Below are 26,210 nucleotides of genomic sequence, written 5' to 3'. Positions count from 1 at the left end.
GAAAAACAGTTTGTGAAAAATACATTCAGTACCTCTATTGACTGGGTAGCTGTTCTTTGTATTCATTTTCAACATCTTTTTTTTCCTTTCTGTAGGATGAAAAAGCAGAAGGATTCATTAGTTTACCTGAATTCAGGATAGACAGAGCAATTGAATGCAGACGAAAACAGTAAGTAATGTGTCAATTATCTTTATGAGAATTGCTCTTGGAAGTTTGCTATACATAGTACCGAACACTTGTAAAGTCCAGAGAAGGAAGTTACTGAGAAAAAACCTTGAAAACTGTAAATATAACATCATAGATCCATTTAAGCTTTAGTATTTCTCTTTATTATAAAAGATGCAATGTAATGTAAATTCCATTTACTGGATTAAAATGAATTGAATAACTCTTTAGCCAGCTTGCCAGATAGTCCAGTTACAGCTTCAGCTAAATAAGTAAATCAAAAAGCAATGAATACTTTAGTAAAGAGATAAAACTTTCTCGGGTTCAGTAGGGCAGTATTTTCCCATAGGAAATATCATAACAAATATCATAGCAGGGAATGGTGAATATAATCTTAATTTTCTCTTTTATGGGGGAAGATTTTCATGCCCAATATTGTGTTGCTCGCAGCTGCTAAAATATTTAGGTTCCATATGCAAAATGAACTGTGCATTAGTGCTTATGTGCATATTGCTACTGCTGCATTCCACTCCACTAAAAGCATATTATAAGCTTTGCACAATTAAGGAATATTTAATAACAGACACCCATTGGAAACTGCTTCCAAACAGTGTTGGGATTGCAATCAACAGGTTTAACAGAACAGTTCCAGTGCTTTGAGAGTAGCACTTTGCTGGTATCTCCTGAATTATTTGCATTTCTCTTCTGTATGCTTTCCTACTTTTAACTAAGCATCCTGGATTTTTCCTCTGCTTTTCCAATGACTGAATGCAGTTTTGGTCTGAGGAAACAACTGTGAGCACAGTACAATAGAAATATTGAAGGTATGAATTACAATAGAGACTGCTCATCAGAAAATCAAACCTCTTCAGTTGCCTGTTCTTGTCTGGGGATATTATTACTGTGTCAGGGAAGTACAAGACAGTGCAATTTACACTTCTATTTCTCCTTTCAGCTGAGGGTATCACTGTAGAAATTAAACATGAACTGAGCACTATAAATACCTCAGAGCAATGAGTAGATATTAATAATGATATTGAACAAAAATACAGGAAAAATAATACCCTTTTGTTAGAATATAAAGCACTTAACAGATTTCAGTGAATTAACCAAGATCAAACAGAAGGTCATTGTGCACAGCTAGAAATAGCTTCCAGAGCTTTCCTCAAAGCATGAGAACACAATCCCTCAGAACTCAGCTTAGAGGAGGATTTCTGTAGGGTATATGCACAGGGAAAAGTCAGACTAACTGAAACTTTGCACACGACTGAAAGCTGAGAACCTCCAGGCTTTGAACCCTTTCAAAAAGAGGCAGGTCCAGAGGTAAAAGTATAATGAAGATGTTCATAGTATATTCCCTTTTTTCCTGAGCTGAATTTCCATTTGCTTGCTTCCTCCATGGACTACCATTCATACATTTCCCCCCTCACAAGAACTGCACCTTCCCCTAGCCACTGTTCTACCTGGAAGTGAGTGCAGTGAAATTCAGAATATTCAGCACGTGGGAGTGGGGCCCCTGGCTGTGTCCAGCCAGCTCCAACCCACAGCCCCTGTGAGCACACCTGCAAAACTCTTCCCTGTCCTCTTCTGGCTTGTCCTGCAAGGCCAGGAGTGAGCATCATTCCACTGCCTGATTCCAGTGAAAAGCCAAAAGCACAGTGTCAGTTTTCCTTCAGCTCTCCCCAGTGCACAACTAAGAACATCTTGGACCTCAGTTTGGATTTCCCCTCAGATCTCTGCTATTTTCAGAGCTATTGATGTGAAATGTTCCAACCCTCTTGAAACTAAAGGATTTGAAGACTTACTGGGATAATGAATGGATTTCTTTTCCCAGCGTTCTGTTGGAGGGGGAGCTCTGCTCCCCAGCCTGGCTGCTCCTGATGTCCATGGCTCACAGTGATGGAATAGCCTTAAGAAAGCTTTCACAAGAATATAGATAACTGAATGCATCATTGGGTATGGTTTGATGATTTGCCTCAGTAATGCATTTAATGAAGGTACCCTGATTATTTCAGGAGCCCTGGCATTACCTCAGGCTGCTCCAGCTCTCCAGGCTATAGCTGGACGTGCAGTGACCTTGTCCCTGTGAAAGGAGGCTTTCTGCACTGCCACTGGAAAACTTCCCACTGATTTAGGCAACACCTGCATCCTCCTGATTAAAAGTGATCACAGAGCAGGAGAAATTATAGTTATTTGAGTTTGTGTGCTGTGGCATGACATGAATATCATGTTATTTTCACAGATACTGATAATTATAATGCTCCATGATGATGCTGATCCCCAAGTATAAAGATTAATTGAGCCACAGGTATAATTAATCCTTATCAACTGGTGCCTTGCCTGAACCTTCAGCAATTTCCACCTAGTGAAAATTTTCATTGCCTAGTTAATGCAAATTTGGGTCTTAAATTTATCAAGGATATGCCACAGTGTTGGCACTTCATATTGAAAGTGTGCAGTCAGAGCTCTGTACAAATGTCATGGTAGTACAGGCAGACATGAAGGTACAGCTTAAATGTTGCTACAGTTTCATAATTTTATTCTTTCTGAAAAGAACTTGACAGCCTTTGCAGACAGCAAAGCCCCCTTGAGCCACCAATGAGCCCCCACAGGGAAGAAACTTGTGGGCTGTGTTAACTGGAGTGCAGCCAATGGAGGGAGGGATTATTCTTCAAACTGGCACTCACTACCCCACATCTTGATCATTGCAGCCAGTCTGGGGCTCTCCAAACCAAGCCAAATGTAAATATATAGATATAATTCCTCTAAATTATTCATATTTATACATCTCAAATTGTTCCCCTGGAGACTGCAGTTCCTAATGGTAGAAATGTATCTAAACTCTTCCCTAATAATAATCCCAGTGACACTGCTGGGAGATGAAGATGGATTTATTGTTGTGTTTTGCAGTCCTGACACAGAACTACATTTCAATCACAAGTTTGCACAGAACTGGGATCTCCATTTCATGGCAATAAAGATCTCTTTTCTGCAGTCTGAGGATATGTAACAGTGCAATAAATTATTGCAGCTTTAATGTTCACTATCTCAGGAAATGATCACAATATCAGAAAGAAAAATCTCAAGGAACATTCATACAGTAACCAATTAGAGCTGTTTGCAGGGGCCTGGCATGTGGGATCTCCTGTGCAAAAGCAGCCAGACCTGCAGCATTTCCCTGATCTACCCTGACAAAATTCCTGCTCTTTCTGCATTTTATGACAGGTTCACAACAGCTGAGCCAGGAGCCTGCAGACAGTGCCTGACCTGTTGCACCCTCCTGATTTCACCTCTCTGTGCCTTAACTGAGGCAGGGTTCTGTGAGAATGTAAAATATTCTAATAATCACAGGATCACAGCCTTGTTTGGGTTGGAAGGGACCTTAAAGATCATCCCATTCCATCCCCTCGGTGGGCAGGGACACTTTCCACTAGACAATGATCCACTAATCATAGATTTCATCACATTGCAGGAGCACAGTGGAGCCAAATTCACTCTTTATTCCCCCCATTAACACTGACTTGAAACCCCAACACTGGCATTTGATTGCCTGTATGTATTTAAATTTCCTTTCTAGGAAAATAATCCTATTTACAAGCAGAAACTCCATCATGTGATATTGTCTCAGGATTAGCCAAAAGGATTAGGATCTTTAGATCCAGCACCTAATCCTCTCCAATCTGAGCCAATCCCACTGGGAGGTGGTTGGGCAAGTGGAGCAGGAGAAGGTGCAGATGCTGAAGAGAGCTCAGACCAACAGTAGAACAATGCAGGAGTGTTTGTTTAGTCAGGATTTTCTATTTTCAGCATCAAAAATGTAGTAGTGTGAGGAATTTCTGTTGGAAGTACAGTATTTGCTAATCTCTGTGTAATTAAAGATGTGCCATGTACTGCTCTAATTCCCAAACACACAAAACTGTTCCACCTTTCTTACCCACAGCTGTTTCCACAGAACCTTTGGAGTTGCTGGTACTCAGCTGGCATGGAGGGATTAAAAAGTTCCACACCAGAAGCAGAAGAATGATAAGAATTCTTGACACTAAAATTACATCGTACCAATCAGTTAAAAGAAAGCATAAAGTTGATCAGAGCATACTTAAAAGTGCATTTATATAATGATGAAAAGAGGGATAATTAACAAGCCTGTGCCATCTAGTGGGCACCACGGATCCCTGTGTGGGATTTCACTCACTGCTTTTATTTGCAAAGTACCAGTGGCCAGGGCAGTGAGGCTCTGCAGTGGAAATTATCACTGTCCAGATGCCAAAACAACACTTAAATACCTCTACAGCCTCCTTTGATGGAATTTAATATTTAATGATAGCCCTCTGTGCAAAGATAACCTTACCCTTTATATCCCTAATCCCATGAAAAAAGAAACTGCACAGAAATACAGAAATCTGTTGGAGGGCTTTTGTTAGGAAAGCTGTTGCTGGATGCATTTGTATTAATTATATATATAAAATCACTGTGTCCAGGTGAAGCTTCTTCAGCTTTCATCTTGTCTTTGAAAACTGCAATAACTCATAGTAATTAATAAAACACTCATTTGCATTTAAGCTATTAATAGTGGAAACATTGCATCACAGGTTCTTCATAATTCCATGTGTAATGATTCCTAATCTAATTCTTACATCAGGTAATTACCATATATATGTCATATTTTAACATAAATGTTATGAATGATAGTGTGGCATTTTTTTAACATTTGCCAGCTAATCAAATTAATAGTCTTTAATGCTGGGACCTTCTGGTTTCCTTGATAGCAAAACTCCTTTTCATTATATCCACACAAAAAATTTGTAAAAACTTGGATTATTGTTCTTAGCATTTTTCAACTGCTCAGCTGAGGGAGAGCTCAGGGGTTAGACCACATAAAAGCATTAATAAAAAGCATTTTATGTGAACTATAATCACCCATGCCATCTGATTATTATCTATTACTCCAGTGATTTCTAGCTCAAGTTGGCAGCCCTCTGCATTTCTTTTTGTAGAACATAAAACTGTCATCAAATACATGAGAAGAGGTGGGGGGATCAAACATTTATTGCTTTAGTTGATCTTTGGAATACAACTAGGATGTACTTGAATATACTCAATAAGACTTTCAAATTCTCCAAGAATTTTTTAGATGTAGAACATCAGTGGTTATCAAAAGGTTTTATATTTTTAAATCATTCAAGTACTTTTGAAATTTTTGCAAAGTACGAGGATCACAAACCTAGATGAAATCAGATTGGGGGAATCCATCGATAAATTTAGGCAGCAAAATTCAGACTGAAGATGAAAAATGCCTATGAAAGCTGTAACATGCTGAAGAATCACAGAGCAGGACAGTCTGGTGTATCTGTAGACAAGATGTTTGAAAGAAAAGGTGGTTTTTATTCTTTGTGTTCTTTTTTATAGTGCCTTCAAAGCATGTCACCCCAAAATAAAGAGCTTCTACTTCGCAACCGACTGCCTTGAAGAGATGAACAGGTGAGTTGTGTGTCCCCTTTGTTGTGGGATATTCTTTATCCTGGTGCTTCAATATTTCATCTCACACAGGAATATCCTCCTGGAGGCTGGTGGAATGCTGGCTCGTGGTGTTCTCAGGAATTAGTGTTCCATTAATTTCAGTGAATACATCACATTCTGTGGCTCACTTCGCTGACATTTCCTGCCACGACATGTCTTAGCTCTGCAAAGGAAAGTTACTTGTGCTGGTCTCATCTCTGTTAATTAGAAATTTTTCTGTTGTTGATAGGCTTATGTTCATCACCCTTGTGATGTTTTGTAGGTAAAGGCTGGAAGTCTAAGTGGGATCAGTGTTTCTGGTACATTAAACAGTGCACCCACAACAAAGCTTGTACAGAGGACACCCAGGTGGTGGGGGGTGTGTGTATATGTGTAAATATATATAAATATATGTGTATATTCCCCTTCAAGTGCCAAGAACAACCCCCAGCAACATGGAAAATCAGCAGTAATTAATTTTATTCACCACATCACTGTCCCAACACAGAGCAGAGGCAAGCAAAATTCCATTTTTGGTGTTGTAGTGAGTTTTAAATGTCCTTGGATGTGCTGGGGGGCCATTCCAAACTCCTGACTGGACAAGGCACTGGACAACCTGACCCAACATTAAAGCTGGCCCTGCTGTGGGTGGCTGTGGGAACAGGCACCTCCTGGGAGCTCTTCTAGCCCAAATCACTCCGTGCTTCTCCTTTGTGATTCAGTGGTGAAGGCAGAGGTTGGATGGAGGTGGGACAGGGCCTCAGATCCCAAAAGGCAGACTCAGATGTCCTCCTTCCTCCTGGTACCTCAGAAATTTATTTATTCCCAGCTGAGGTGGAAAGACCTGGGACAAGGTCACCTTCCTAGGAAGTCTTAAATCTTTCCTGGCACAGATAACTGAAACTTTGAGATGTTCTTACTTACAGTTCTTCTTAATGTTTGCCAGCTTGGGAAGACATACAGATGGGGTTTTTCCTTTGGAATATTAAGGCCTAAAAACCATTGTTGAACTAACATTTATATTCTGTGGCTTACGTGGCTCTTCAGTGTGTTGGGCTGTGAGCCTGGCTGGGGTGAAACTGTTCCTCCTGCACTGAGGAGGGGGATGAGCCTCAGTTATCAGGAGTGGGACACTTTCAGGGTATAAGTGCTGAAAAATATTTTTTCAAGGCTGTTAATGTTCCACTGCTCAGTTCTGTGGTGTGGTTCAGGTTTGTTTGGACAAAACCCAAGTGAGGATGTTTTACTGGTTTAACTCTGCCTGGTCTCCCTTGATTTCAGCTGCTGGGGTAGCTCTCGTTTGTTGAAGTGCCATTGATCATATCTATAAATTATACATAAAATGTTCTGACTCCAGGAAAACCAGGAGGTCTTGACACACATTTGATGAGCTGCTTTTACAACATCCATTGATTTTTCCATGGGGAGCCCAGGAAGCTGCAGTGAGGCCTTGGAGCACAGGAGCAGCTGGGAAGGTGCCAGCGTGTCCTTCCATCCCACACCATCCTTCACATCATTTACTCTGGAATTTACAAGAGCCTTTTCCCTGAAGTTTTGGGAAGCAGACAAAGGGTGAACTTCTACTTAAGTATTTTGTGCAGTATTTTCCCTTCAGCAGCTCTGTCCCTGCAGTGCAATTGGAATTCACTCCCCAGCCCAATGATGGATAACTCTGCTCCCTCTGTAACATCCCTGGGCACCCCTGCAGCTCTTACAGGCATCCTGGAATTCCCTCTCCCACAGATCCTGGGTGAAATGTGAAATGAGGAAGCAAGATTCATAGATGAAAAAATGTGTTTAAAATACTGATTCCACAAATCTCTCACTTCCCAGCGAATTGCTACCCCATAATGTGAGGAAACACAGCAAATATTTCACGTGGTATCTCTCACTCCTGCTTGCAGCACAGAATTTAAGTGGATTTTCCCTGGTGGAAGGGGGGATCCCTCATGCTGAAAAGTGAAGGAGTCCTGGCATGGAAAGGAACATTCCTCATTCACTACGAGGGGAATTTTATTCTTTCTTCAACTGCCTTGACCACCAGCTTTTGTTGTAACAGCTCTTTTTAGAGTTTCTCACCCCAGATTCACTGTTTATTATTTTTTTCCACTCTGGAATATTTTCCTGTGCCTTTAACCCCCCATTGCTGAGGAAAGAGCTGGTCCCCAGTGGGTGGGGCTGGATTATTCTGTAGCAGACCGAGGCACTCAGCTGTGGCTGAGTTTTGCCTGCTGTGTTACTCGGGTTTGCAAAATTCATGCTCGTGCTGTTTTGTCAGGTCTTACACGAGCAGAGCCGTGTTCTTAGAAATGAATTAATAATGAACTTGATGAGCTCATCTCTAGCTGCTACTCCAAGCTTGTTAAAGGCCTTATTTCCCAGAAGTGCTTCATCTCCTACCACACCACACATAACCTGTTTATGGCTTTAATTAGCATTGAATTTAATATTGGGTTGTTTTACAACATCTGTGTTATTTAAAACTTACATGCCATTGAAATGCAGGGCAGTGCATTTGCAGTCTCATCATGGACTCCAAATATTAATTTTTTAAAAGTTTCTATTTTAGGCTGAATAATTTGATCACTTTTGATTCGAATAACTGCGTTAACTTTGCAATTTTAATAACTCCCATAAATCTTTGGCATTCATTCAAGAAATATAACAAATAGTTGCTACTGAAACAGAATGATAATTGATTTTTGTAGGGCTCACTCCTATATTTTCCAAGACCTGAAAGATTATAGCACAATATTTCTCTTTAAAAAGAACTGTGTGAAAATTGAAGTATTCTGAATTAAGCAAATTTTATGGTGTCTCCCATCTACTTTTACATATGGAGTATAACCAAGTGAGTTACTCATGGGTTTCCCTAAATCATCCTGTTTATTACTAAAGTTAATTCTGTTTTCTTCCTTAAATTTCAGGCATGTTGGTCTCTTTGGCAGGTCTTGGCCAAATCAGATGGTGAGCCAGGATTAACACATTTTTCCAGTTTCAATGCACTTAGTCTTCACTTTATATAAACTGGCACCCAAGTAAAGCTCTTGGCAACTAAAAGTTTCAGCTCTTAGACATTTTCCCCCTTGAACTGGACAAGTGAGCAGGAGATTGTCAGATCTGTCTGGCCTAATTCACCAGCTCTTTATCAAATTGAGCTGAGTAAATTGTTAGAGAGCTCTTACTCTCAGCCCCTTACCTGCTGAAAAGCCAGGAGATAATTCTGCAGAACATGAAAGGCACTTTTCAAACAAAATCCTTGGAATGGAGCTCCCCAATGGTGTTGTAAATAATCATAAAGAGCAGGTTTTCCTTTCTTCCTTTTATGTTCACATAAACTTGTTTCAAATCCGTGCCCGAGGCCACGCCAGCCCTCTAATTTATTGTTCTCACATAAAAGCTCCTTAAGTGCAGCACAAGTAAAACAATTTTCTGATCAGAATTAGCTGCAGGCCCCAAGGACGGGGTGAAACCATGATGTTCATGGGAGTGCACAGGGTGACAGTGCAGCTGCTGTGTCCTGTCGGGGCAAAATACTGCTCCAGGAATTCCCAGCACTGAGCTGGAATATTCCAAACCTCCTTTCCTGGGCAGGTCACCTGGCTCCTGCTTCCTGCAAGTTCTGAATATTTGCCCTAGACTTGTGAAGTTCCACTTCCCCCTCACTCAGTCCCAGCCCCAGTGGCTGATGGAGTTTGCAGTGCACAATTGTGATTTTCCAGCACCACCCAAATCAGGGCTGGGCGAGTTCATCCCTCGTGCAGGAGGCAGGGTCTGCACCAGCTTAAATTACAAAATTAACTTCATCAAATTCTGCTGCAAACAGTGCCAGTGTGAATTGATAAGTTCTTCTGGGAGCCAAGCAGTTCAGCTGCATTTCACAGAGCAGATTTAGTGATTCCAGCCCTGCACCTCTCTGAGCTGAAGGCAGTGTCACAGTCAAGTCATAATTGTGACCTTATGCTGGAGATACTGAGGTAACTCTGCCAAATCTGAAAATTTAGTAATAGAAATAAGAAATAATAGAAATAAGTAATAGAAATAACAAATTTCATCATATTTAATTAGCCAGACATTCAATAGTGTTATTTGGCCTATTTGAGCTGATTTTTTTTAAACCATGTAGAAGCAGATTACAAAATTTCACAAGTAAGTCATCCCATTTCTTTAAAAATTTCACCTCTAAACCCCAAACCCCACCCATAGTTTGTGCCATGCTAAGTTCAGTTCTCTTGCTTGTAAACAAAGCTTTCTTTCTCCAGAGCTTTCCTTTGGGCCAATCATTTGGTGAAAGCTGGGGCAACAGTTTGAGTGAGTGAGTAAAGAGGAGTTCCAGTTGAGTGGGCTTTTGTGACTGTTTTGGTGATTTCTTTAGGGTTTATTATTGGTTCTGGATCAAATAGCCTATCCGTTATTGTGTGCTTTTATTCTCTGTGATACACAACTGTATTTGTACAGTAAAATGCTGGTACCAGAAAGGTAATTTATTTGCTACAAAGCAGTGAATTTCTTTTGACAATTACCCACTGGGGAAAACAAAAAACAAACCAAAAAAAACACCCACACCAAACCAGACTTCTGAGAAAAGAGACATAATTGTGCATTTGTTTGACAGAGGAAAGTTTAAAAAATTAAAAATAAAAAAAATCCCGTTAAGTGCATGAAGCAGATGCACATGCAAAGAGGGCACAGATTGGTTCACTTGTCAATTCTTAAGCTGTCTCAGGCTTTTTTCTTCTTTTTCCAGCCTGACAAATCTAAGAAGACAATGCATGAAACAAGATCAACAGTCATGTCAAATTATCAAATCTGAGAGTACTCAGAGTTTACCCCATGGATGATTTTGCTTAACAAATCCCAGCAAGTGTGACAAATCCAGCAGCAGAGGCAGAGCTGCTGGGGCTGGTGCAGGCAGAGATGAGCTCACGGAGCAGGATCTGCTCAGGGTCACATTTCACCAGGAGAGCCTTTGGGGCTCCTTTTGTGTGGAGGAAAATCAAGGCAGCATTTCAGCCACCCCTGTTACAGCACCCTTTATTCTCTTAAATGATTGTATTACCTGCATAATCATAGAAAATAGGGAAAATAATGTACCTTAGGGAGCCAAATGGGAAATGCATTGATTTTTCAGGTGTTCAGTAAGAAAGACTGGTCAGAGAAGTCTACTTAACAAGTACAAATCAATTTTTAAATCTAATTGTGAATTGCAAAGAATTTTACTGTGAATTCTGGAATCTGATTATCCCAGTGATGTAAAAAAAATAATACAAAGCTTTTGATCAGAAATTAAATGTAAACTGCACTGAATAAATTCTATGTATGAAATAAATGGTTCAAGGGAATCTCTAATGGACTTAAAGATAACTTGATTTAAGAGAAATTGAACTTCCACTTAGTGCTAGTTTTTCCTTTTAACCAAATAATCTCAAATATAGATGCAATCTCAAAAATGAAAAAAATACTTCTGCACTGAAACATTTCTAGCACAAAGTTGAGGTGGTGTACAAGGGCAAGAATTAATAATGAAAAGATGCATGGAAGATAGGAAATATATTTTTTTTTTTCTGTTAATGTGTTAGGATTTCATAGACTTCATTTTTAAAGGAACATTTAACAGAGGGAAATAGTGAAAGTAGTTGGACTTTTTCTTGAATTTACGCCTTTTCAGAACACATAATTGTTTTACATATTCATTTGAATTAAATAGCTTTTTCTAAAAGCAGCCACATGGTATGTGCAATAAGTCAGGATATTAGCAAGTCAAACTTTTCTGAGCCACAGAATCTCACTTCTTCCTCCCCTCTTCTCCATGGGTTTATGAAGCAGTTCTATAACTATAACCTAAAAATTGTAACTTTTCACCCCTTTTTTATAGGAAGATAAAAAAAGTTATCCTCTTCCCTTGGTTTTCATTCTCCTACATTCAACAAAATAGTTCTGTCCAATTTATGACAACTGAGATTGTCCAAATTGTTTTATTTTTTTATTTGTGCTTTTTCACTCTGGACCTGTAGAAAGGAGCAGCCAAGGGGCTGAGTGTGATCCACTGTGGAAACTCATTGCCTTCACTCCCAGAACCTCCCACTGCCCCAGGGCTGGCTCAGCAGAGTAAACTATGAAAGCCAGGAAACACAAATTTATTAATTTGTACATTGAGGAGTGGCCTATTCTTGTTTTCAATAGGGGAGCAAGGCAATGTGCAATTGTTTCCATTTGTTTGGCCCCCTTAAACATTTCCCAGTGTTTCTGTCAGTGGCTGAATGTGCTCTGGTGTGTTTGGGGTGTTTTAGGATGATTCACTCTTCAGCCCAGGCTGTGACAGCTCCTCACTGCCCTGGTGCCTTCACTCAGCACAGCCCAGGCCTGGGGAAGAATCAGACTCTCAGAAGAGGCCCTGGGCTGAAATCCCTGGGTAATAACCGGAATTATCTCAGTAAATTTAACTTAAATACTACCAGGCAGCTCTATTTTATCCCAAAGCAATGACAACAGTGCCTGTTGTTAACCAACAGAATTAATTACAACCAAGCCTGATTTATTTAGAATTTAATTGAGACAGAGTACAAAACTTGTGCATTTGATGACTTTACTGGAGGCTCATCTTTCCCTGCAATTGGTTCACTGGAGCACAGGCAATAAAAAACAACCCACTTCTTGGTTCCCTGTAGGTTGTTACGGGGTAAGTGATTGTGTCTTATGGGGATTTTACAATCCTGGAGGTAAAGTGTTGTGGCAGAGGATCCATGGGACATTTAGTGCTGTTCTGTCATCACAATTTCCATCCAGAATGCAAACCCCCTCTCTGTTGGGTGGCCTAGACTCAGTGAAACTGCTTGTTTAGTTGTTTAATTATCACCAGGGAAGGGTTGTTGAAGTTATCCAGGTAAAAAGGCAGGATGTGGGGAAGGGAGCCCAGCCTGGGGCTGAGGTACAGGATGTGCACTGAGGTCCCAAAGGTGCCCCTTAGGGCAGCCCAGGCCCCCTTATGGCCACAGGGAAATCCCAGATCTCTAGAACCCCAAGCAGCACTCCAGCCCTGGCTGTGCTGGCAGCTGCAGCACTCAGACCTCCATGGGATGTGCATCCTGCATCCCTCGGGAGCCAGCTCCCACAGGAGCTCCCAGCACCTGCTGGAACCCAACCTTTGCCCACAGGGCAGCTGGGAGAGAGTTCAGAACCAAGTGCCTGCCTTTCCAGGCTCTCCACAAAGAGCTTTTTATAACCTTGAAAAACCTGCAGTTTTCTGAAAAATGAAAGTGGTTTGCTCATCAAGGAAATTCATCAAGTTTATGCAGGGTTCCTTTCGAACTGAGTTTGCATTTCTTTGGGAAAAAAAAAATTAACTGTAAGAAAATGAGCTGTAATCTCACCACTTGTATATCTCCTGATTAACCTCAACAACATTCACTCATGCTTTTCTTAAAAGTACAAAACCTAAAATGGAGATTCTAGATCTTTTATCTGAAGAGATTTTGTCATGATAAGCCACTGAATGTCATCAGATAACCCTTTATGTTGCCTTGACCAAGAGCTGACTCTGAATTGTGGTAAATGAGGTAAGAAAGTCCTTGTAACTCTAGCTGGGGATGATCTTGGCCTTTGGAAGAGAAAAGCCTGAGCAGCCTTAGAGAAGGAAGATTAACTTCAGCTAATTCCAGATCTGGCCATTGAGGCCACATGCATAAAGCTGATACTCTGGGTATCCTCAGAGCATCTCTGGCTCTGGGAGGTTAATCCTAAAACTTCAGCTGGTGTCTGTATTTGCTTCCAAGATCTGACACCCTCAAATGAACAATGAGCAACAAAAGAAATTTTGCAAGAAATTTAAGACAATATAAATTTCCATGCACTGACCACACAAATGGCTGAGTCTGTTTTAACTTGGAAAATTGTAATTAGTCCTAATTTATCATTGGTGCTTAAGCAGAACCTCAGTTGAAGGCACTGAGCCATCCTGCTTAATTGCCAAAGGCATATGGCAAAGTATGACTAAAACTATTTTGCTGCAGTGCTAATGAGTTCAGAAATTTGGGAACAACTGATGAAAAACTGGTGAATGGAAATGCCTGCTAACGAGCAGGGAGTGATGTCAGTGCCATTCCTGCAGCGAAGGATCTGCCCTGCAAGGGAAGCAAACATCAGGCCATGCAGGCACCGTGTGCTGAGGGAAATGATGCTGGAGAGCACTGTGCAAAAGCTCTTCTGTAAATCTGTTAATCCATTTTAAATGTACTTCCCTCATGATAAAGATGAGTTATTGATGTGCTGATGCAAACAACGGCTGTAAGCAGTGCTAAACCTGCAGTTGGTATTTGGGAAAACTAATCATCGTTTCCATTTTCATCTCCAATTTGCCGACTTCTGCCTTAATACTGAGAGGCAAAGCAATATGATTGTTCTTTATTTCCATAGTTTTGCAAGTAAATGAAACCCTGTCACAATTCCCTGTAAGAAGTGAACGGTGCTGTCCCCTTTGGCTGCTCAGGGAAGCCATGAGGTGCAGGCAGGCAGTGAGTCAGTGCCGTATCAATATCAGAGATGGGATCATTGCTGGGAGCAGGGATCGATACGTGCTGAACTCCGGGCTATTTTTAGTGGAGAGTTCACTCTTCCTTCATTTTCTGCCTCCTTGCTGTGCCTCCCATCTCCCACACACCACTCTCCTGGACAATAACAGTCACACATGTCCTTAAAAGCTTTTTTTCTTCTCTAGTACAAGTGGGAAAGAATGACACTGAAGAGTTTTCTTGTTTTAATCTGCAAAACAACTCGTGCTTTTGATATTGCATGTACTGTTCACTAATGTCTGACTTGAGGCCTGTGAAAGATGGCTTTGTCATTATAATATTCATTAACCAAGAAGATAATTATTAACAAATTTGATGTTGCAAATGTTCAAAAAGGAAAAAAAGAGCTGCTTCTAGATAAACTCTCACATCAATTTTCTGGGAAATTAATTAGATAATTAAGAATTTAGTCACTGAGGAAGGGAATGGTTCAAAACATCCCAGGCATTATAGATGTCACTATTAGGGCTTTTTTCTTTGGTTATATCTTCTTGTTGATGAAAATAAGATAATTCTTGATTTTCCATTTGCTGAACATTAAGAAGTGACTTTTCCCTCTGTGTGTTCATTTCCTTTTTTCCCTAGTTTTTCAATTATATATTGTGTAAACATCCAGTAATCTTACATAAAGAAAACTCAAAAGGTATTTTCCCCAAGATTAACTATAATATTTCCATAAGGAAGTAAATAATCTTATTTCCTATCAAACTAAATAATTTGAGGACAAAGAAAGAAACCAGCCCATCCAATGCAAAGTGAAAATATTGAAGCACTTGCAGTTTACCAAGACTTTATAAATCCAAAAGTCTGTATTAAACAAATTAAGGGAAAATAATGTTGATATAACAGCTCAACAACACTAAGTGTTTATATCACCAGCATTGTGAATCCAGACTAGCAAATAACCAAACTGCCACAGGCTGTTTTAGCTTTCTGAGGATACGAGTTTAATACAACTCATTTCCCAACACAGGTTTTCAGACAATAATTATCATAATTCTATTTTATTTTCTAGTATTTCAGCAATTCAGGCAAGTTCTTGAAATAAATAGCAATCAGAATAAATGTGATAAATCCTTCACTCCCAGTTAACCACCCAGTATATCTGAATTGTGGGTCTAACAGCCTTTTTGTTTAGGAGTTGTGTCTGACTTTTCCAGATGTTAAGGATGTGGATGCCTTCAGATTTACATGAGATGTTCCTTTTAAATACTTCTCTTCCTCATTTTTATTGTTCTGTTAGATGGATGAACCGTTTGGGTCTCGCAGCAATTGGTTACACACCTGATGACAAGGATATTCACCCAGATGAAGGTAATGCCTCAGTGATTATAATTAGAAGAAGAGAGCACACAGTACAAATCTATTCAGTATTTCAGTAAAGTTGGAGGGGTCATAACTGACTTCTTTATCAACATATGGCCATATCTTTCCAAATATCTATTTTGATAAGAATACATTTCCTCAAAGAACTACATTTATTGGTGCTACCACCAAAGAAAATAAAATCCTGAGCAGTAATTTTAAGAAATACTTAAAATTAGTGATAAAGAGAATGCGGGGTTCAGGGTGAGGTGTGATCTCCCAGATCCCAGCCCTCAGGGATGTTCATCCCCCTAAAACCATCGCAGACTTGGGGCAATGTGTGTTTCAGCAATATTTGTTTGCACCTCCTGAGCAGGTGCCAGCCTTGTCCTCTCCCCATCACCCAGAGCGGAACCTGTTATGCCCAATTAAATTAAGTATTCAGGCCTGGCTGTACTGCAGCATCTGGAATGAGGTTTCTGTGTGAAGGTCTGTGAGCAGAAGTTGGGTTTTATGTGCAGTGGCAGTCAGGTGCCCGAGCTGCCTGCTGTAACCCTTCCCCAGAGCATTCAGAGCTTCCTGCACCCCCTGTTTGAGGGGCCAGACCTTCCCACCAGGTGACTGGGGACTGCAGGTGACTGGGGAATGTCTACCTTGCCCTGGAAGGATGTTGCTAAAATGTGGGATCTGCTTTCTGGTGGATAACACCCGAGTGAGACGTGGCATGCTTTGTCAGCAGATTACTGGAGCGAGAGCGATCAGGACGACATGGACGGCTCGCTGACGCTGAAGCAGGAGGGCTCCTCCACGCTGTGTGACACCTACCACCGCACCCCCTCAGTGAGTCACACACTCTGCCCTGCCCCGGGTCACCACAAACACCTCCGGGCCTTGCCTTGCACCTCCCTTGTCCCGGGATATTTAAACAACATAAAGGCGGCGGAACAAAGCCGGGTGTGATTGTAAAAATGAAATTACTGCTGCTCCTCATGAGCCAAGAGCTGGATCTTTCCATAGCAAATCAGTTAGGAAGGAAGTAGAGGTAAATGTCTCCTGACACAGACCTGTCACCAGACTGGAAATATGACCTTTTTTTGTAGGATTGGTGAAACTACACATCATAACAGGAATAGAATATTCAAATTTTACCTTCACTGCAGAATATGAAAAAAATGTGATGGATGGGATAGTTTGTATTAATTCAGACCAGTTTTCAATTATGAATATTGGATACTGGATGCTAGAGATTAAGATCAGCTCACATTCACCCAGTAATCATGTTTTAGTTCTTTTTTGAAGAACAAATCTTTCTAGGAAAGGGGTTTTTTTGTACAATACCATGGTAATGACAGTATTGCAAATAGAACATTTCTATTCGACAAAACACAGGCAATTATGATAATTATTCTATGATTCCAAGCACAGATAGGACTGTTCTCTATTTTTCTTTCAGATTTTTCTTCAGCGTGAATGACATGATCCTCACACAGCCAGAACCAAAGAAAGAGTGACTGAGACAACAGCATCACATGGGTGAAGCTCAGACTGATTTTCACCCATGTGATGCTGTTTTATCAACTGGGATACAGGTTAAGCCCCTCCCTTTCTGTTTTTCCACATTTTTGCCTTTCTTTTTGTTTTGAATTAAATTTATACACAGACCCAGAGAATTCATTCAAATAGTTTCACAAGTTCAATGGTCCACCAGCAAAAAATCTTCCTGGGTGCTGAAATTTTGTTGTTTGGGTTTGTTTTTTGTTTTTTTTTTCTGTTTGGCCCCTAAAAAAAATGAAAGGATATCCGATTATGGTTTCTTTTGGAGACTTCCACTGTCCTCAGCTGCACTGAGTGTAAGCTGGACAAGTCTTCAGGAAACCTGCACCAGTGTTACACTTTTCTTTCCATCAGGAGTTGCTTGTGGGCAGAGAATGTGCAAAACAAGAATAGGGAGTGGTTAAAAGAGCACTTGTATAAAAGTTGTCACTGCTAATTCTCTTCTGTTTACAGTGGTTCATGTTATGACAAATCCAACCCATGAGTCCATCTGATTACTAGATATCATAGAGCGTTTTACACTGCAGTCATTTCCTTGGGTCTGTCGAAAACATCATCTCATGGGCAGATGTTTTTGTGTCTTTCCAGGTGAATTCTTCAAGCCCATTCCCCGAAGCCAAACAAGGCCGACACTTTTCCAGCGAATCCACGTATTCCCACTCTTCTGCCGAGGACTCGCGGCAGGACGCGGCGGGCAGCACGCACTCCTCGGGGTGCAGACCTCCCTACCGAGAACGGCGCTCGTGGCAGGACCTGATAGAGACCCCCTTAACCAGCTCAGGGCTCCACTTCCTCCAGACCGTCCCTCCGGAGGCGGAGTACGCGAGCGGCCGGCCCGGAATGTCACCGGACAGACGGAGACAAGCCACGCTGCCCGTCCAGAGGCGCCACAATTTTGAGCAGGATGGGCCTTTTCCTCTGGTGGAATGTCCAAGGGGACACGGCTCCCACGGGCGGCCCCAGAAACCGCGCAGCCAAAGCCTTCCCCGAAACAGAGACGTGCGCGGGAAGGGACGCGTGAAGTCCATTGAGGGGACCGACGACAGTCTGGATGAGAGTGTTCCTCTTAGAAGGCACAATAGTTTCTGTGCAGAAGGTAAGCTCTGGCAGATTTCTGCTCCACTTTGCTGCCATCAAAATCCAGAGCAGTATTGCCACTGTTCTCAGCAAGAATTTTGTGGTTGAACTGCTGGATGTTGGCAAACGCAGGAGTTTGTACTTGAAATGCCAGGATGTAGCGCTAAAAATGGAGCTTTGGGATGATGTTCTTGTCTCATCAAAACCAACACTGCAGAACTGAGTAATAGGTTAATATAGTACTGAAGTTGCAGTATTGCTGATTTTAGAGACTTCATCTGAATGATCAGGTTTGTTGTTAGGGTTCTTTCTTTCCTTTCAGAAAACGTAAAAGAAATTGAAGAAATCACAGACGGTCTGCAAGAGCTCTACAGAACTCTGGAAGAAGCCAGCCTGTCAGCTTTCGGAGAGCAGCGTCCCTCCACCAAGCAGGAGTTCCGCAAGTCCTTCGTGAAGCGATGCAACGACCCAGTGATCAACGAGAAGCTGCACCACATCCGAGTCCTCAAGAGCACTTTAAAAGTAAGGCTTTATCCCCGATTTTGTGTGCAAAAATATAAAGTAGGAAAACTAATTGTGCATCACAAAATGCTGGTGGGTTGAAGGGACCTTAAAGCTCATCCAGTGCCACCCTTGCCATGGCAGGGACAACTTCCACTATCCCAGGTTTCTCCAAGCCCTGTCCAACCTGGCCTTGGACACTTCCAGGGATCCAGCGGCAGCCACAGTGCTCTGGGCCTCCCCACCCTCACAACCAGGAATTCCTTCCCAATATCCCAGCTAACCCTGCCCTCTGGCAGTATGAAGCCATTCTCCCTTGTCCTTAATCTCTTTATGTTTCTACTATTAATGCTTTTTTTGTAGCTTTAAAATGAAGTTTCAAAGATACTAGAAATCCTTTAAAGCAAATATGTTCCATCTTAAGGAAAGAAAAGGATTATTTGGCACTCCGTGTGGGCAAATTGTAGCATGTGGCACAGACTGAGCTGTCAAAAAGTTTATGTTGTAATAGTTCCTGAATTTAGGTAAATATTAAAGTTTCCATAGTAATTTTCCTGGCACTTGGCATTAAAGAAGAAATAAAGTACTGAAATACAGAATTTCATTTTGACCTATCCTCTGTCTTTCTGGAATTTGCCAGGCAAAGGAAGGGGACCTCACAGTTATCAACAGCCTTCTGGATGACCCCAACTTAACATCCAAGAAGTTCAAAGATTGGAAATTAAAGAACTATGAGTTTTTCCTGGACATTTGTGAGTACAGTGCTGCTGGGAAGTCTCAAAACGGAGCCTCTGAACTGGCAAGCTCAGCCCCAATGCTGACACACACACACTCCTTCATCGAGACCCACGTGTGACAGGAGCTCAGCTGGGTCACTGCTGGGTGCCTGACACATGCAGTCAGACAAACCCTGGTGAATTTATCACTGAGGTACTCAGCAGTACTGTAAATACTTGGGTAAGAGAATAGTGCCACAGGATGCCTACTACATTGCATGATAAGACAATAATATTCTTTATGAATTTTTTTGTTTGCTATTATCAACCAATGTCCGTATCAAGCTCTGCATTAGGAAGAAGTGGTGCAGAAGTGTAACTGAAAATAAATACCAGTATATTTAAAGTACTGTACTAAAACTCAGCTTATAGTATGAGCTCCTGCAATCATTTTATATATTTAGATATATATAAATACATATCTATGTATATAAAATGTAACATGGTAGTTGACATTTCCTTTTAAAATTCCCTAAAGTTCACATTTTCACACATTTTTTCTTGAGAAAAAAATATAAAAATGAAGACATGAATACATTGGCCACTCTTAGAGATGAACATTTATTTTTGCAACATTTCCAGGTAGTGACCATCTTTGCAAATAAAAGGACAGAGTTATCAAAATGTAAACTCAATCCCTATAGTGTGCCTTAAAATGTACACTGTACATCTAAGAAATAGATCCCAGTCTGGCCCTATGGGCACTCTGTACATGCCATTTAAATACTGTGTTTGTAACGTGCTGTGCCTGCCTTTAAACAAAGGAACACGAGCAAGCAGGTTTGGCACAGAGGTAAGATATGAGTAGAACAATATTGGTTGTTCACTAATGCTGCAACTTCAACTGGTTTTAATAGGATTTGAAGTTTTTCATGGTGAAAGAAAAAAAATCTGCACTGAGTAAGGTACATACTGCAGGTTTTCATCGTTTCTTCACTGTGAATTTAAGTGACACATGACTGTGAGTCACAAAATTTAAAAAAAAGCATGAGAATGAAGCTTAAAAAACCTCCTGAACTAATCAATTACATTCTGTGATACACTGACATCTATAGCTGAGTTAATAATTCAAAATTATGTAATGTCTGGCAATAATTTTTAACTGCTAGCAGTACATTTGCAAGTGGGTGAAGTTATTCAAAACATCATTCAAAAACCAATCGGTATTGATTGGTTTGGGAAGACACACAAGTCACGCAGTGGATTTCACTTCCTTGCTTGGCTGAGAATGGTTGGTAAGAATCAGATTTTGGGGAAAATACTTGTATTCTTGGGGGGGAAAAAGATTGCTCTGAATGCTACTGAACATAGATTTCAAAGCCATTCATGGTTTGCTTTGACTCTGCTGGCTAGAATGGTTCTAAAAGGCAGAAGGAAGGGGATGTGAATACAGCTGATGTCATTTCACTGAAACAAATTCACTGATCATTTTTTCAGATAAACCTGATTGTCTCTCATCCATCAACGACTGTAAAATTAATGCAGTTCAGTATAATAGAGGAAAAAATGTCATCTCAGTGAGGTCCTAGTGTCCAGGAAGAGATTTCATTATTCCCAAAGCCAGAGCAGGTGAAGGTGTGCTGGGTGTTTAGTTCTGTCTCCACAGAGCAGCTGAGGGGGGCTGCCTTGGCTGGACAGGAGGGGAAAAATGCCATGGGAAAGCTCCTGGGTTGAGACAAAGACAGGGAGATCACCTGCTAATGGTTATTGTAGGCAAAACAAACTTGACTTGGGAAAAATTTATTTATTAACAATTTAAAATACAATTACATAGTGAGAAACAAAGACAAAATTAAAAACACCTTTCCTTTGCCTTCTCCCTTCTTTCCAGTCTTAATTTCATTCCTTCATTTCCAGTGAGCAACAGCATAAATTATAGAATTAAATCCATTTAGAAATTAATTCATATTATACATGCAAGCAGTGATGGATGGTCACAGAAATAGTTACATAGATTGAACTAAATTCCTAAAGAAATGTAAATATGCCTATTGTTTCAAACCCAAAAGATGATTTGTGCTTTCGTAATGAAAATATCTAAATTATTTCCAAATAACTTTCCAAAAGGATTTCAAATGCCACTGCTTCATCACTCAAGACATAACTGAGCATATTCAGTGAAGTCACAAGTAAACAGAAAGTACTACTTAGAGATACAGCTGAAAATGAAAAACATAATTGGGAAGACAGATATCTCAGAAATGACACAAGTAGTAGGGAAAACAGATGATCTCTGTTTTAAGTTTAAATACAATTTCTGTAATATTAATAGATGAGATAAATAGTAGACAGTTCATACTTTTGCTCAGCTTATCTTTAAAAAATCTTTCAGTGTCATGAGATCATCTTTTCTGAAATTCTCGGAATTGTGAGTCTGCATCCTGCTCTTGCAGAGCAGCTCTCAGCAAATGTGATTTGCACTGAATAGGCCAAATAAATTGTCCAGGAGATTCATGAGATGAAATGAGCTGAGATACACTGGAGAAATTCCCTCTAATGGGCTTAAGATTAACTGGGAGAAAAGTCTGAACCATTTGTCTGGCATTGCTTGTGCCTTAGAGCAAGCAAAACCTAATTGCTAAATTAAGCAATACAAAGACTTTATTCTTTCACAAATGTCAGCTGGCATTTGGAAGCCATTTCACAAGAACTTATCTTTCTCCTGGCACATTTGCTCAACCCCACCCTGCAGCCCTTCCCTCCCAGCCACGGTTTCTTCCTTCTGGATGTCAGTACCAATCTCAGTGGACTGCAGAGAGGAATGTGCACAGTCACCACTGCACAATTATTTGGATTTTCAGCACCTTTGAACTCACTGGAATGCAAAGTGCAATACAGATAATGTATTTAAAAATTCATGCACCAAATCCTGCTTATGTATTAAAATATATCCAATTCTCCTGGACCAACAGGTACTTAAACACACAGTACAAAGCAGCTGGAATTCTTGTGGTCATTTTAATGCCATATTTTTAAATAAGAAAAGAACAAGGCTTGGCTGTTGAGTTCATCATGGGAAATAAATAGCAGCTGTACAATAGATTTATTAATTTACTAGTTTTCCTGCCTGAATTCTCAGGTAAAACTTGGTTTTTAACATATACAACAACATGGAAATGTTGTTTGGATGTGCTTTATTTAAGTAGATCTTATTAAAGTTAGTGTCTTCATTCAGAATTCCTTCAGGTAAAATGTCTCAGCCCATACACTTTCTCTGACACTCCACAAGCTGAGTCTTTTTGTTACTGGCTATTTTTCATTACAACTGATTTAATGCTTCCCCTGAGCTACTGATTCCCCTCCTTTTTTAATACTGTTCTGTATTCAGTGACATGTCAGATCTTAGAAAGTGTTTTAATAGCTCTCTCGGCATCACTTCCTGAGAGAACCAAGACATTTTTCTTGGTTTCATTGCTTTAAGTGAAAACTACCCTGAGCTTGCTCTAATTGACATGAACAAAAATCAGAGGAGGAGTAGGAGGGGGTTGTTATCAGTACATTCAGCTCTGGCTGCTGCCTTTGGAGCTGGGAATGTGGTGCTCCACTGGCTTTTTCCAAGGAAAAATAAATGAGTGTTGCAGAGAATTGTACGTGGCCAGTTAAGCCTTCTCTCCCTCCTCTCGGCAGTTGCAGCTCGTTCTCCAAGGTCCTGTGAAGGACAGAACAGGTACCTTTGGAGGAGTCACTTTACAGTGGCTCTGGGAAGGACTCAGCCTCCTCAAAAATGGCACAATTCTGCTGCTGACCTTTAGGAGATTTCACTTTAAATGTTAATAGGACCTCTGGGAGAAAAATGAAGAATCTGGTAGAAGTTGTTTAACTCAACACAAATCTGAGGAGAACAAAGAACATTCCTATCTTTGTCTCAAGTAATGCAAATCAGGCCAAGATTATCACAAACCTTATTTGCCATGTTCTTTCCTCATGTGGTCTTCCTGTCTTCCGAAGTGACAAAAGCATTCTTTCTGCCAAAAATAGCAGTATTTATGACCAAGGTGATATAGCTGGGGGCTGCTGATCCTTGAGGAGAGAGAGAGCTCTGCCAGCAGAGCTATTTTGTGATAATTGACCAACAGTTTGTACAAACCCTTCATGCAATGGGGAACAAAGTCTTTCAAAGATGGTTTGTGTAAAACGACCCTTGGCTAAGATGAGCACAGCAAACCCAGCCCCCTCTGCAATGCCTGTCCCTGAGCTAGAGGTACCACCAGGCAATTTAATTATAGTTTAAACACTCGGTTTGTCAGTAAAGCAAGTCCTGTGTCTCTGCAGAGGTTCTGAGCCAGTCCTAGGGAGATTCCTTAAGGAAGAGAGCACAGGCCTGTCTGCGTTGCTGGGCTCAGCCTGACCCCCATTCAGGGCATACCCGGGTTCCCCACATTTAATGGTAGAGAAATAAGTGTTGGCTGGGTCTCATAGAGGATTTTATTCTCTCCTCAGCTTTCACAGTAGGGAAATGATGCTTTAGGGCAGCCAGAAGGGCGCAGGTTTTCCATGGCAGATTTTCCATGTACCACATGCCTTAGGCCACGGCACACCACCTTCCCTGCTGCCAAATGGTGTTAATTTACCTCTAGGACAAAAAATGGGTAACAACAGGGCAGACTGGAGAAGCAATATTAGCTATTCATTTCTATTCAGTATTAACAAGCTCTTGTTCTTCCAGAATGTTTCCCTCCCCAAAGCTGAGGCTCAGGGTAGGTTTCCCAGGCAGGATGCTGTAGGGAAAGGTCCCCCATCTCCTCTCTCAGATGAATTCACACCGTGTGGCTGAGGCTCTTGATGGGGGTTAAGTGGGCACAGATCTGAAAATCCCTCCTGAAAATCACATCTGAGCCCTATCAGCTGAGGTATGGAAATTTTATGGCTATTTAAACCAAAACTAGTAAGTTGTATTTCCTTACTTGATGTTTATATTTATTTTCTTTGCTCCCACTACACACAAGTCAAATGTAATGTTTCTGATCAGTTCCACTCTCTAACATGTGGGCAGGGAACTCTCCACTCTGGATATCACTAATAGAAAAAGAAGCATTTTTTAAAACTTATTTTCTATATTTTACGGGTTATGCCACTCTTGCACATCCAGAAGGAGGTTTATAAATAATATTAAGTTTTTATCAGGTTTGAAGATAGGTGATATACTACTGGGACCTCCTTTTAATAAAGATATTTAAATAATTCAGACAGAAACTGCCTTCAGGAAAAGAACCATATTCACTCTTAATGCAGGCCAGACAGATATATCTTTATTTTTATCAAGAACATACATGTGTTAGAAGTGACAGTTAGGGACTTTAAGCATTAATGCCACTGTATGAGCAGTATTTGAAAGAAAGCAATGTTGTAAAAATGATCAAATACGTCAACAACCTGCTCTTTGACCAGCTAAGCCCTGTAGCTTCTGTCCTCACATTTCTAGAATATTGTTCATCCTCAGGCGTTGGTGAGGGTATCAATACAGATCTTTTTACTAACAGTAAATGTGTCTGTCCGAATGCTGCAGATTAACTAAGGATGTCACATATATATATTAACTATTGCATTTTTTCACTAGCAACCACAAAACAAATACGTCTTAACAAACTGTGTTGGCTGGCCAAAATACCAGTAAGACCCTGTTACCAGTTAAGACTTCTGTTTTACTGAGAAACAAGGATTTCAGCTTAAAAATCTGACGAGAAAACAGGTTAGGATGTAAGAGAAATGCACTAGTATTAATAAACGTTTTACATTTGACACATACTGTATTACAAAGACAATATCCTTGTAAGACCATTAATTGCTGGGCCATAGGTGACTTCCATCTAGGTTACTAAATAGCTAATAAACCTTGTACAGAGCCTTTTTTAGATAACGCTTACATGTATGGAAATGTATGACACCCTTGTACTATGGCTTGCACTTTACTTGCATTAAACTGTGAAGTAGGCTGTAGTAATGTCTTTGTATATTCAGGGGTTGAAATACCAAAGCACTGGAGTATCGTACTGCTGGTGTTCAACCTGTCCAACGTGCTGACAACGTGTATTTTGCAAACCCCACCAACTCCAAATCTTTGGCAAATAACGCTATGGGGTCTCCATGGTCTTTGTTTCTTTGTAAATATAAACATTCTTACTGTTTCTGTAGCAATAGGAGGTTATGAACCAAACTTTCACTAGGACTGTTTTCAATAACAAAAAAATAAAAATAAAAATCTATAGCGCCTTGTAAAAAAAATCATGGAGACTCCATGACCTGTGGGCATTTTTGTTTACAAGCAGTATGTATATATGTATTAGAGGCAGAACTGTTATTTATCACAAAGTTATATTGTGGATGATTCTTTCTTAAATAAATATATGTTTTCTGTCATTAAGAAAAATAAGTATTTTAGAGCCATCTTGAGAAGTTTGAAGTGTCAAGCTTCAAACACGAGTAATCTTCCATGTTTCAGCCTTGTTTTTCTAATCAGCTGGGAGATGAACTGAGAGGCAATGGAAAACCACCTGTCCTTGCCAGGGAAATGCTGGAGTTGTACGTTTTTGAGCATTCTGCAACTTTTCTATAGTGCCCATCGTGCTTAATGCTTTGACGAGCAGATGCTCCATCGGTACCGCAGTAAATCCCTCAGCTCGTGGATGCTACAGAGAGAAAACCAATGGTTCTAGACTAATACAGGTCAAACGAGGTTTCAACCCCTGGATAACACAGTATTTCTTCAGTTTCACAACAGTATTTTTAATTTTATACTTGTCTATGTTGAGAGATAATCCAATAGTTTCT

The 26,210-nt window shown here is 40.5% G+C and overlaps 1 protein-coding gene across 2 annotated transcripts in view; it reads left to right on the top strand.

The window, feature by feature from the left end:
• Window positions 1–20,867, top strand: part of LOC135304262 (connector enhancer of kinase suppressor of ras 2-like) — a 163,523-nt gene extending 142,656 nt beyond the window's left edge. Inside the window, exons 19-25 of one of the 2 annotated variants that reach the window (XM_064426505.1) lie at window positions 96–169; window positions 5,573–5,644; window positions 15,473–15,543; window positions 16,271–16,374; window positions 17,677–18,184; window positions 18,488–18,687; window positions 19,307–20,867. In XM_064426505.1, the coding sequence (XP_064282575.1) occupies window positions 96–169; window positions 5,573–5,644; window positions 15,473–15,543; window positions 16,271–16,374; window positions 17,677–18,184; window positions 18,488–18,687; window positions 19,307–19,522 (1,245 nt within the window). In that variant the 3' untranslated portion in view covers window positions 19,523–20,867. The remainder of the gene's footprint in view (window positions 1–95; window positions 170–5,572; window positions 5,645–15,472; window positions 15,544–16,270; window positions 16,375–17,676; window positions 18,185–18,487; window positions 18,688–19,306) is intronic. The other variant, XM_064426506.1, reaches the window with a different exon arrangement.
• Window positions 20,868–26,210: the final 5,343 nt, after the last annotated feature.

Source organism: Passer domesticus, chromosome 7 (genome assembly GCF_036417665.1).
Source record: "Passer domesticus isolate bPasDom1 chromosome 7, bPasDom1.hap1, whole genome shotgun sequence".
NCBI lineage: Eukaryota > Metazoa > Chordata > Aves > Passeriformes > Passeridae > Passer > Passer domesticus.
Note: the sequence above shows the minus strand (reverse complement) of the source record. Positions and strands in the feature narration are given on the sequence as shown.